This window comes from Oenanthe melanoleuca, chromosome 13 (assembly GCF_029582105.1).
Source record: "Oenanthe melanoleuca isolate GR-GAL-2019-014 chromosome 13, OMel1.0, whole genome shotgun sequence".
NCBI classification, from domain to species: Eukaryota; Metazoa; Chordata; class Aves; order Passeriformes; family Muscicapidae; genus Oenanthe; species Oenanthe melanoleuca.
In genome coordinates this window covers 14,349,490-14,361,392 of record NC_079347.1, presented here as the reverse complement: position 1 = coordinate 14,361,392, position 11,903 = coordinate 14,349,490, and the positions used below count along the sequence as shown (strand labels likewise).

General features: G+C 48.4%; 1 protein-coding gene across 1 annotated transcript; it reads left to right on the top strand.

Moving 5' to 3' along the window:
• The first annotated feature begins 5,878 nt into the window (after nt 1–5,878).
• On the top strand, nt 5,879–11,286 carry DND1 (DND microRNA-mediated repression inhibitor 1). Its single transcript, XM_056502423.1, has 5 exons — nt 5,879–5,913; nt 8,864–8,977; nt 9,059–9,520; nt 10,082–10,491; nt 10,721–11,286. Exons 2-5 carry the CDS (start codon nt 8,866–8,868, stop codon nt 10,739–10,741), a joined length of 1,005 nt encoding a protein of 334 aa, XP_056358398.1. The 5' UTR covers nt 5,879–5,913; nt 8,864–8,865; the 3' UTR covers nt 10,742–11,286.
• Nucleotides 11,287–11,903: the final 617 nt, after the last annotated feature.

The window sequence follows — 11,903 nt, the reverse complement described above, 5'->3', positions numbered from 1 at the left end:
GACACTTGAATGGGAACAGCAGCTGAGGTAAATTCCAACTAACCTACCTGCCTCAGCAAAGATTTGCCTGGATGGAAAAAAAAAATATATACGTACTTGAAGAAGCATCTTTTCCATTACCAGTGATTTGCACTACTCTGAGCAGGTGTCGAGATGGAGTTCAGGCAAATCCAAAAGGCCTGAAATCCTAAAACACAGCCACTGTAGAGTGCAGCTGGACTCGATTCAGAAACCAAAGAGAATCAAATATATACTAAAGTCCTGTAAAAAATAAGGCAAGTACTTAGAGATATTCTAGCAAGAGCAGTTTGCTCAGGTACATGTTTCATTCCACTCTGTTTGGGTCATAAGTGGCATAATGTGTCTGGTTTGTCCAGAAATGCTGCAAACAAATGCCAGAACACTCAGGAGACCTCGACAGAGCTGCCTACTGAGTAAAGACTGAAAAATTGCTTGCTAAGTCTGAGAAAGGGAAGTTGGAGATGAGGGAAGGAAAAAAGGAGATAAACTTTGTGACTTTGTGACAACTAGCAGTCAGTTGTTCTCAAGACCTGTGAAGGGTTCTGCTAACAACAAAAGCTGCTGCAAGCTTGAGAAGGAGGAACTGGGGAGTGAAGAACTCTCCTCCAATATTTGGGCTGCTCAGTGCAGGTCAGCAGCTCAGTTCAGGAGCCAAACAGGCTCAGCTGCACTGTGACACAGAAGGGGCCAAAAGGACACCTGGAAATGATGTTCTGTTTCGGACATGACCCTTCTACACTAACAGTGTCTTCCAGGGGCAGAACTCTGCCAGTGAGCACACCAGCTTTGCACCTGAGCTCACCAGTGTGATGGAGACACTGGTGCTGAAGGTGAAGTTAAAAACACACCCTTTAATCTGGGCTAACTGCTCAAACCTTTCCACCTGTGCTGTCAAAAAGGACAGATTTCCTCCCCCAGCTCCAGGCCAGCCTGCTGCCCAGGGGGAGCTGCCAAAACCTTGGCTCTGCAAGGCTCCAGTTACCCTCAAAGCTTTTTTCCACCAGCCCAGCTTCCTTTCACCATGAGAGCTCCTGCTCTGTTCCCAGCTATCCCTGCCCCTCCTGTCCCCTCTGCAGCACTGCAGGATTGGGCTGTGCTGGGGAACCTTCCCAGCTCCACTGGAAACCAGAGTCTGGGAGAGCTGCTGTCCCTGGATGGAGCTGAGGCCTCAGGTATTCCCATTCACTGTTTCCATAGCAGGCTTTCCATTTGCTTTGCCTTGTTTTGGGTTTTGGCAAGGTTTTTGTTGGGGTTTTTTGGTATAGGTTTATTAAAAAACCAAAATTGTTCTCTTTCAGCAAAGATATCAAAAGGTATGATTTTTGTTTCATTTAAGTTTTTTTAACAGCTGTATTTCAAGTCTATCCAACTATTTGACTACTAAAGATAAAATAATTATTTTAACTCAACCCATTTTGCTATTTTAATCAAATTAATTACTCACCCATAAGCAGCTGTCCTAGTTTGGAGGTCAGGTATCTGCCAATAAAGGCAGAAGCTTCTCTTGAAATGGAGAATGTAAACCCCCTCCCTCCAAATTATTATAATTTTGGAATTAAGGGGCCCTCAGGCAAAGATATGGGAATTAGGAATAACTGTTCTTTACTAGGAAAATAAAATAGAAATACAGTATTACAAAGAACAATCCCAAACCCTGCCAGAGTCAGAATCCAACCTGACACCCTGTCAGTCAGTCAGGGTGTTGGCACAGTCCCATTCAATGGTGGCTGCATCCTCCTGCAGGGGCAGATGTGGTTCAGCTGCAGCAGTGCTCCTGGAGAAGGTGCAGTTTCCTCTGAAGCTCCAGGGATGATGTGGAAAGGTCTGGCTTTCCTCTGGAATCCAGTGGAAAGAAGGTACCTTGCTGTCCCAAATCTCAGTTTTTATCTAGGTAGGAAAGGCTTAGCATCTCCCAGTGGTATGATGGAATTTTATCAGTCATGCACTGGGACTCACTGGCCATTAACAGCAGATGATATCTTCCTGGAGGGAGGATGGATTGTGGAAAAGATAAAGGTGATTGCCCCATCTTGTCTTAAAGATGGCCCATTAGCAGATAATATGTGCCACCGATGGTGATACAACACACGTTTCTGGCCACATCAACCCAACACAGCAGCTTATTGGCTCTGACATCGTTTCCAAGGGATCTCCTTTTAGTCAGCCAGGCAATTGCTTTCTAACCTAAACAAAGCTACTTTGTAGCTTCAACTCTGGAGAAGCTTGCGGGGTTTATACTGTAAACTGGTTGCCAACCTGGGATTTTGGTCATTGTTGCAGTTGCAACTTCCTGTCCATACACAAACTCAGAACTGGATTCTGGTCCTAACAGATTTCCAGTTCTCTGAATATTCCAGCACCTTGCTGACCAGTAACAAAAGCATTTGTGATTGTGAACTGCTGTGAAAAAGAAAAAAGAGAAAAAAACTTTTACAGCTTTTCCACTAACATATACTCATTTCAGACCTTCTCAGGAAAAGATTTTGTCAATCCTGAAAGTTTTCAAGAGTGAATTTCACAGACCAGAAAATACACAGGTGAGTCGGAGGGAAAAAAAAAAAAAAAAAAAAAAAAAAAGCTGCTGCTAGCCAACATCATCTTGGCTATAGTTTTGTTTTTAATGTTAGTTTTGTTTTCAGTCTTTATGTTCCTCTGTATGACTGGCTTAGAGTTTCCAAGGAGCTGAACTGTTGAACACCCTATGCTTTTCAGCTTTTCATTGTTATGTTCAAAATATAGTGAATTCAGAAGAGACTTTTTTTTTTTTTTCATATAAACAAGCATTTTGCATGTATTTTAAACTGTACACATGTATTCTTCTATGAGTGGATTTTAAGACAATTCTTTTTATCCCTGGCTCATTATGAAGGAGCACAGGTAGAAAGTTCTTGTCCATTGGAGCTGTCCTGATCTGTCAGGGCTCTTCTCTAAAATGTGGATTAAAGTAATACCAGAGTAGGATCTCCCCTGGATCACTTAATATCACTTCCCATAACACCTTCCCATTTGCATAATAGAATTCCTGCAACTACTGTTTTCCAGGAAAATATCAGAGGGTTAAAACGGATAAAAATGTATTAATATTTTTCTCTTTTATCTCCATCCAACAAATAAAATTTGACATTGTGTAGGAGAGAAGATTCAGTCTCACTTTGCCATCTAGTGGCAAAACTTTGGTTTGCTGAGATGCATTTCAGAAAAGCAAGCTGACGTTAGCTAGAGGTGGGAATGAGTTACTAATTCTTTGGAAAAATCAGTAATTTTTCTACTCAAAATATTAAGAAACCTAGTTACATTTTATAGCAGCACTCACAAATAGGCACATAGCTAAAATGAGTTTCCATTTGCAGGTACTTGGGTGAGCAGAGCCTATTTCAGTATCCCAGGGTGTTTCATCTGTCTTTATGAATCTGGATCACTAGTAATTTCTTTTTTTTTTCCTTGTGGAACTAACTATTAGTGGAATTCCTTGTGGAATTAACTATTAACTTCCCTTTCTACTTGCTCTTGGATTTTTTACCAAGACAGTGGTATAGCCAAGCAGTTTATCTTCAGAAATAAACAGGAGAGCTTGAGGCAGACTGGCTGGACAAGTTATTTCTTCCTTCCTAAGGAGAAAAGGCAAAACTTTTAAACTTTGTTTTTTAAAATCATAACTTTATATTAACTTTATATTTCCTTGATATGATTTTTTGTGCATGTCTGTATTTCAAGGTTTATAGTAATATTTTTTTCTCCCTCTCCACAATTTTGTGAGGTACTGGTCGTATCTGGACCTGCAAGACCCTGTGAGGCTGCTTTGGGGTCTTATGGAATAAGTGAGTATAGCCTAGCAAGTGACAGTGCTGTGAAGGGTTTGGAATTGTTCTTTGGGGTCCAGAACAGAGGGGCTGCATTCCTGTGCCAGAAGATTGTTACAGATAATAAAGAGATTCATCCAAATTAAATATTATCAAAATAAGCGATATTTATTTTGATACCGAAATACGGTCCTCGATAGCTGCAATCAAAAAGGGACAGCGTTGAGCCCGGGATCAGCGCTGGGTGAACACACTCTGATCTGATCTCTATGGCATGGGATCCCCCAATGTTCACAAAACCTCCTTGGTCAGCCTAGTTTCCATACAGTTTTTCCTAGCCCAGAGCAGAGGTCTTTGTCTCCTTTCGTCGTTCCGCATATTCATGTGGTTTTCTTTCACTGCGTTGGGCTGGACAAAACCATATTCTGGGAGACGATGAATTTTGATGAAGGCAGGTCTTGGTTTACTGGAAGCTGTTATTGAGAAGTATCTTTCCCGATGGCTCTGGTTACCGTAATCGTGGGTGCTTGTAGGGTGCTCATCGTTTGGGTGTTCCCTGGACAGTTTCCCAGAGAGCCATCTCCATTGGGGCTACGTTTATTTACTTGTTAATCTGGGCTGTCCTGCTTTTGTTGGCTGTTACAATGCTGTGATGAAGCGATCTGTGTCCTTTCATCCGTGGTTCTCCTTTTGGTTTCTGAGTTTTTATTATTTTATTCATACAAACATTACTTATTCTACATTAATTTACAAATTTACACAAATTACATTATATCATATATTACAGATCTATTTTAGAACCATTTAGAAGCAATGGAAAGCAGAGATGTAGCCATCCTGGTTATTATCTGTAGTAATGCAACAATATAAAAGCATAGGAATAACAGGTAAGAGGATGTATAAGAATGAAAGAGGAAGGAAGGGCAAGAGTAGCAAGATGTCACCACTCGTAGATCCAGTAACTAGACCCGATTGAAGAGACTTGATTGTTGCAATTTTGATATCTGGTGGTCTGAGTGCTGGTCACAATCTTGATCTCTCGGGGTGGGGGAAAGCCCAAGAAACACCAGTCAGTGGGTTAATATATACATTTAGGTTTAGATGGAAAGCGCGGGTACCTCCCATGAGGAGGGGAATTTTGCACTGTCTGAAGGGTCTTTGGTGGTTTATGACCCCTTTTAACCCACGACCCTGCCCCTCACTTAAGCAAAGTTGAGCCAGCTATGCCCCATCAGAAGGGATAAAAAAGCCTTCAGCCCCAAAGGGGTGAATGTCCTGCGAATGTCACCCTTCCTTGGGGGCAGGGGGAGGACAATGGCATGAAAACAAGCACCATGGTCTGTCTGACTTTCTCCCTCATCTGGCTCAAACCCCAGAGCCTCCGGTGTTGGGTGTGCACGCCCATGTCTCATGCAGATCAGATTTCGCCACCATGTTGCCAAAATCCTGGTCCTCGCCCTGGACCCGGCGCCAGCAAAGCACCGGCGGCCTCCACAAATGGACACGGGCAGTTGTTGCGGCAATAACCATTAACAGCTCAGGCTCGCACACAGGTGCGCTTCCTAACGCACTGGACACTTAGGCCAGTGTACTCTCCTGTGCAGCAGACACTGCTTGAAGGATTTCTTTTACTAGACGTTTCTGACCCACACCAAAATTCGCCTTTGTTAGCAAGTATTGGGAAAAGCAGCACGAAGCCTTCCAGCTCCGCAAGTACGAATAGGTTCAAACCCGGCCTATCTTTTGGGGTCGTTGTTATCTGGTCTAATTGCACTGTTCAGGTCGAATTGCACTGATGATGAGACTAGATGGTCTTGAAGGTCTCTTCCAACCTTGACGCTTCTGAAGTTCGGTGGTGCTGTACCCCTTACAGCAGCTCCTTGCCTTGCCTTGCAGAGTGAGGAAGGAGGAGAGGTGAGGCAAGGTGACGCCCGGCGAGACAAAGCGAGACGGGCCGGGCCGGGCCGGGGCGGGAGGGTGGTGCCGGGGGTCGGTCCGGGGCGGGGCGGTGCCGGGGGCGGTGCTGGGTCCATTCTTTGTCCGGCACAGACAGCGCGAACAGCTCCAGCACGCGAGTGGCGGCGAGGAGAAGGTGAGCGCTGTCGGGCGGAGGGGGAAACGCCCGGGCGGGCACGGCTCCCCTCGGGGAGACCCTTCCCAAAGGAGCGGAGCCCGCCTGGGAGCGCGGGCACGGCTGGCCGGTCCCGGTCCCAGTTCTGCTCGCAGTTCTGGTCCCGGTCCCAGCGCGGAGCTGCCGCACCCCTCGCCGCTCCCCAAGGTAAGGCGGGCCCGGGGGTGCCCGGGACCCCCGTTAGCACCGCGGGCTGTGCAACAGAGCCGGGTCCCGCCTCTCCACACAGCCCAGCAGCCGTCGGGCCGGTTCCCTGCGCGGGGACCGTCGCGGGAGCCAGAGGGCCGAGCCACGAGGCTCGGGGGAGGGAACGGGGCTGGTCTTTTGTTCCGCTTGGAGCACGCGTTTCCGCAGTGCGGTCCCCGCTCTCGTTCGAAGTTGGTGTTTAGGCTTCATAAAAGATGAAACCCCTTGGAGGTGGAGAGGTGCCAGCACCTGATGGCATTCACTGTTAGCTGCTGGCTTTTTATCTCTTTCCCGTTGAGGTCTGATAAGGGCCTAGTTCCTAATGCTGGTGAGGAGGGTCGTAATGGATCTCTGCATTGGTATAAATCCCTTGTTACTGAGTTTATTTTGTTTGCTCCAGCATCCATGGTACTTAGTGTTCCAAATTCTGTCCCCAAGATAGCTTTCACTATTCCCGTGATTGTTTTGGAGGGTTCAGGGTCTGTCCATGCAGCCCTGCCGACTACCGTGCACAGGCACTAGACAGAAATGGCGGCTTGAATTGCGGAGATACCAACCTGCATTGATAATTCACTGCTTTGAGAACCATAAAGGATTAAATAGGATAAATTAATTGTTTTGGCTGGTATATTTGATGGCATAGCGTCCGATTTTAGAAAGTTGTGGAGATTAGATCTCATCGATCTTATCAGGAGCCTCAGAGGCAGGGAATGCATTCTGAGGTTTAAATTCGTTTTCGTTGTGCCACAACTGACAGTTGCGGATACATTTTATCTTCGCTAAAATTTCCCTTTTATATTTTGTGAAGCATTGGAAGCTGGGTAAATAAATTCCCCCCTTTTTGGTGGAAAGTTGTGCTTCACAAATTACGGTTATATTTCTCTCTACCAAATTAATGTTATTAGGCTAAGCTCCTAAATTTGTATAATTATGGCTTTTTCATTGGCAATGGTCATTGAAAAGCTTAAGCATGGTTACAGCCATTACCACAGTGACCATTACAGATGGAGAAAATGAACGTTTCCATCCAGTGGGTCAGGTTTGGTGATTTATGTGCTCAGTCTGGTTCATTCTGGTGCTGATTCCTTCTGTGCGGAGAATAAGCAGTCCTTCAATGGAAAACTTGATTTTCAGTGGAAACGTGCTGGCATCATTTCCAGTTTCGTTTTCTGAAAAAGTGAAATAATACAAGTCTCTGCGGGTTTTGCCCGGACAAGTTATTATCCCATTAAAAACGAGGAAGAGCCACTGCGCGCTAATTCTGTGCTTTGTACCACTGCTATTCGTACTTTGCCAAGTGTGCCCCGAGGTTTAGTCAGTCACAGGCGCAGTTTTAATTTGCGTTCTTTTACCATAGCAGGTTGTCCTGATTGTAAAGCTGTCCGATGTTCCCCTTGGATGGAAGGTGGAGCACCTCGTTCAGGGTTTGCATAAAATGCTCGCGCAGGCCACAGCGATTATTCAGTTCGTGCGAAGTACCCTGAGTATCCCACTCAGTCCTGTATGGCTACGGGCTCCTCTTCAATAGGCCATTAGCCCATTCTGCCTCCATTTGGCTGGGGTAATATGGGGTGTGGAAAACCCATTGAATTCTGCCGTTTTGGCCCATTGTACCTGCTTCTATGGAAAATGTGAGCTCGTTTCGCTGCTCAGACTAGAGCTAAAAGTCCCTTTTCCCATTCAGAACATCTCTGTTCTGTCTCCTGAAATGCAGTCGAACTAAACAGCGAAGGTACCGTTGTTCAGGACCAGTTTGAAGCAAGTTATATTTAGGGGCCATGCTCGGTAAAATCCCATCCTGCTGTAACAGGATCTTCTCCTCTTGGAAATAATACAGCTTTTAAATTTTATTACTAACTTTAGTCAGGGGTTTCTTTCATCTTTGCCCCGAGGGAGAAGAATTGCAATTCTATTAATTCTTGAAAATAATGCATTATTATATAATTCTTTTGACCTCCGTTTTCTCTGTGGACGACCTGTAAATCCTAGTTCTTGGGAATGGTGAATTAGTCTGACATTACACGTAGAGTTCTTGGTATCACTGTGAAAATTACTCCATCCCACGTCTCACCCATCTTAGTGAGACGTGGGATGGAGTGAAAGTCGTGGTGATACCAAAAATGCATGCAATTAGTGTTGCACAGGTGGGGACTTCCCTGTGTTCTAAAATTTCAGTAACACTCCTGCTAATTGTTCATTAAAGGCTGTGTCTTTTAATTTAATCTCATTTTGTAACAAGGTCAAGGATTTGGGCAATATTCAAAAGTTAATTTTCTAATAAACTTTTTCCTCCAACTTTTGTTTTCCTTTCTGTCCTCCTGTAACTGTCCCTGCAGCTGCTCTATTTTCAAGGGCAGTAATAACTCAGCTGCTTTTCTGCTTTCCTTTTCCTTGGCTCTGTGCTCCAGCTCCCTCTTGCAGCACCAGGCAGCCGCTGCCAGAGTTTTGGCTTTCCAAGCCCTTGCAGGACTGTAGGAAACTGTTGTTGACTTTAGGCTCTAACAAATTTGCTGGACTTAGTGTCATGCGGAGCAGGCTTGGACAGTCCTTGGGTTGGGAGTGGTGGGAGGCTCCTCAGGTTCCCTGAGAGCAGAGGGGCTCATTTCTGGCCAGCATCACTGGCCAGCAGTGGATCTTGCAGTGCCCTGATGGAGTTGGGATGCTCCCAGCTGGGAGGCTGGAAGCTCTTTGCTCACACAATCACCACCATAATCTCCCTCTTCAGGCATGGACCAACAGAATCACCAAGGTAAGATGTCCCTGCAGGCCTGGCAGAAGGAGATGGGCATCGAGCTGGTGCAGATCAACGGGCAGAGGCGCTACGGAGGGCCCCCCCCAGGTATGTCAGGAGAGCAGCTGGGCCGTGGGACCCCTGGGGTCACCACGAGCACGGTGCCACCGTGTCCCCCTGTCCCTGCAGGCTGGGTGGGCGGCCCCCCGCCGGCCGGCACCGAGGTGTACATCGCCAGGCTGCCGCAGGACATCTACGAGGACACGCTGATCCCGCTGTTCCAGAGCGTGGGGAAGCTCTACCAGTTCCGCCTGATGCTCACCTTCAGCGGGCTGAACCGCGGCTTCGCCTACGCGCGCTACGCCTCCCCGCAGGACGCGCGCAGGGCCATCGCCACCCTGCACCGCTTCCCGCTGCGCCCGGGCCGCGCCATCGTCGTCTGCTGGAGCACGCAGAAGCGCGAGCTCGTCGTCCGCGGCCTGGGCGTCTCGGTGAGCCAGCAGGAGCTGCTGGCCAGTCTGCAGATGGTCACTGAGGGGATCCACAGTGTCACCCTGCATGACAGCCCTTACCAGAGACAGGCCAAGCTCGCTGTGCTGAAGTACAAGTCGCACGAGGCTGCTGCCCAGGCCAGGAAAACCCTGATGGAAGGTGAGTGGTGCTGAAGGATACTGTTTATTCTGGTTTTCCTGGTGTTTCCCACCTCCAGGCTTGCCTGCAAGGTGACTTCAGCCTTGAGACACCCCTTGCTGTCTCCCTTTGTCCTGTGGGATGCCAGCTGCACTCGGTGCAGTTGATTTCTGGCAATCCTACTGGTGGTGGGATGAAGTGGCTGCTGGAGGTCTCCAGGAGCTGCAAGCTCAGAGCAGGAGCATCACCAGTTCAGGGCATGTATAACATTAACTAAGTTATTAAACCTTTCCAGTGGAGATGCCCAACCCCTCAGTGTCCCTTAAACACTCCTGATGGAGCTGCTCAATCCCTCTGAGCCCTGTCCTATGATTGCAATACCCTGATGGGGACACACTTCCCAGACATCAAGCTGGGACTTCCAAAGTCCTGGTTTGAACCCATTTCTGCCCCAGCTAAGGAGCATTTGGCTTTGGTATCTGTTCACCTTGGCCCTAGATTCAAGCTACCCCTAAAATCCTGGAAATCACTGTAACAAATGGGATGGGGATGGAGGGTAGGTGAGCATCTCCTGTCTCCTAGGGAACCTGAGGCTCGGGAAAGCAGGGATCAGAGTGGACTGGCTGGACCCCCAGCTGAAGAAGAATCTGCAGCTCTGTAAGGAGAAGCCATTGTCCGGCTGGCTGCAGGGAGGAGAGAGCCTGGCAGTGCCCGAGCCAGTGGCCCCGTCTCTGCCACTGCAGAGCGTGCTGAGGAGCCTGATCATGCTGTGCTACAAGCATGGCCTGAGGACACCCGTGTTCTCAACCAAGTGTGTCCAGGTGAACCCCGATGGCTGGAAGAAGTTCTGGTGCCAGGTGTCGATCCCAGGATTCGGTGTGCCCGTCGCGTGCTTCACGTGGGTCTTGTCGGACAGGCAGGACCAGAGCGAGCAGGACCAGGCCAAGGTGGCAGGGGCCCTGCACCTTCTCCAGCTGTTAAGGGAGGCCTTGGTGAGTCCTTGCACAGCCAACTCCTTGCCTTTAACAAAGTCTTGAAGTGTCTCCTGGGAGTGTGGATCTGTGGCATTTCTGGGGCAGGGAGGGGACCCAGGCTGGCTGGTAGTGCTGTAACACTGTCACCTCTGAGCTGTGGGTGGGATTTCTGTTTGGAAGCACAGGGTGCTAGAGGGAGGGGGTTTGGGGGTGAGGACAGAGCCTGACGCTTCCCTTTCCACTGCAGAAGATGTGCAAGCTGATATAGGCAGGCGCTCTGCTGAAGCCACGATGGAGCCTGAGCCCTGCTGGGCTGCCGGCCCTGTTCCAGCTGTCCTTCGGGATGTCTGCATCGGTTTTGAGAGCTGGCTCTGGAGGATAAAGGCTGCTGCCCTGTTCCGTGGCAGCCACCCTGTCCCCAGGCCGCTCTTCAGTTGGTTCTCGTTTTTGGTTGTTGTTTCTGCCAAGTTTGGCTTGTTAAGCTGGTTTGTGTTGTGTTGGAGGGGCAGATCCAGGAGAAGCAGCAGCTCTTCGGAGGAGGTGCCAACATCAGATTCCATTGTCATGAATTCCTCTACTGGCATTCCTGGTTCCTGAGGAAGAGCCTCAGGGGAGGAGAAGGCCACAAACAGGGAGTGTGGAAGTGGTCACAGACATTCTGTGGGCTGGTGGAGCGGCTGTGTGAGGAGTGGAGTGCCTGTAACCTCTTTGCATAATGAGGAAGCAGCTGTGGGGTTGCCAGCTGACCATGAATGATTCCTCAGGAGTGGGAGGTCACATGTTCTTTTGGGAATAAAGACTTCTGGAAAGCACCAGCTGTGTCATGTCATCTTTTCCTCCTGCATCGTCAGGTCCCTGCGGGTCCAGTGCATCTCCCCACACACCAGGAAAGGCAGGGAAAGGGAGAGGGTGGGATTTGGAGCCTTCAGAGCCTTGTGGGCCCATTGTGTGGGAAGCAGCATTCCCTGGCACCTCAATCTTTGTCTTACCTACTGGGCTCTTTCTGACCAGCTTTTGATACACCTCAGGCTCTTCCAAGCATCTCCCCAGTGTCTTTTGGTGGACCTGTGGGATATGTGGTAGCACCATGTCAGAGGCTAGGGTTTTTCCTTTTGTTTTTCTCTGTCTTAAAGAATTTTCCTGGTTTTGTTGCTAAGGAACAATAACTATTCCAAGGGAGGCTCCTGCCTTCCTTAGCAGACACCTGTTTTTCAAACCCTTTGTGTTCTCAGGTGTCTCTCAGTTTTGTAGATGGCCCAGCTCCCATCCCAACTGGTGCAGCACAAACCCCTGGGCTAGCAGCACCTGAGGGCTGCAGTTGGTGGTCCAAGGGGTCCCAGACAATTCTGGGGATCAGCTGGGGGATGAGCCACAGCCAGGAGTAGAAATCCTGGTGGAACTGCACCAGATCCTCCCCATTTCCCAGCAGG

Coding starts and splice junctions, on each gene's coding strand:
- DND1 (XM_056502423.1), top strand. CDS start 8,866: ATGGACCAACAGAATCACCAAGGTAAGATGTCCCTGCAGGCCTGGCAG. Junction 8,978..9,058: donor CTACGGAGGGCCCCCCCCAG/GTATGTCAGGAG, acceptor CTGTCCCTGCAG/GCTGGGTGGGCGGCCCCCCG. Junction 9,521..10,081: donor CAGGAAAACCCTGATGGAAG/GTGAGTGGTGCT, acceptor CCTGTCTCCTAG/GGAACCTGAGGCTCGGGAAA.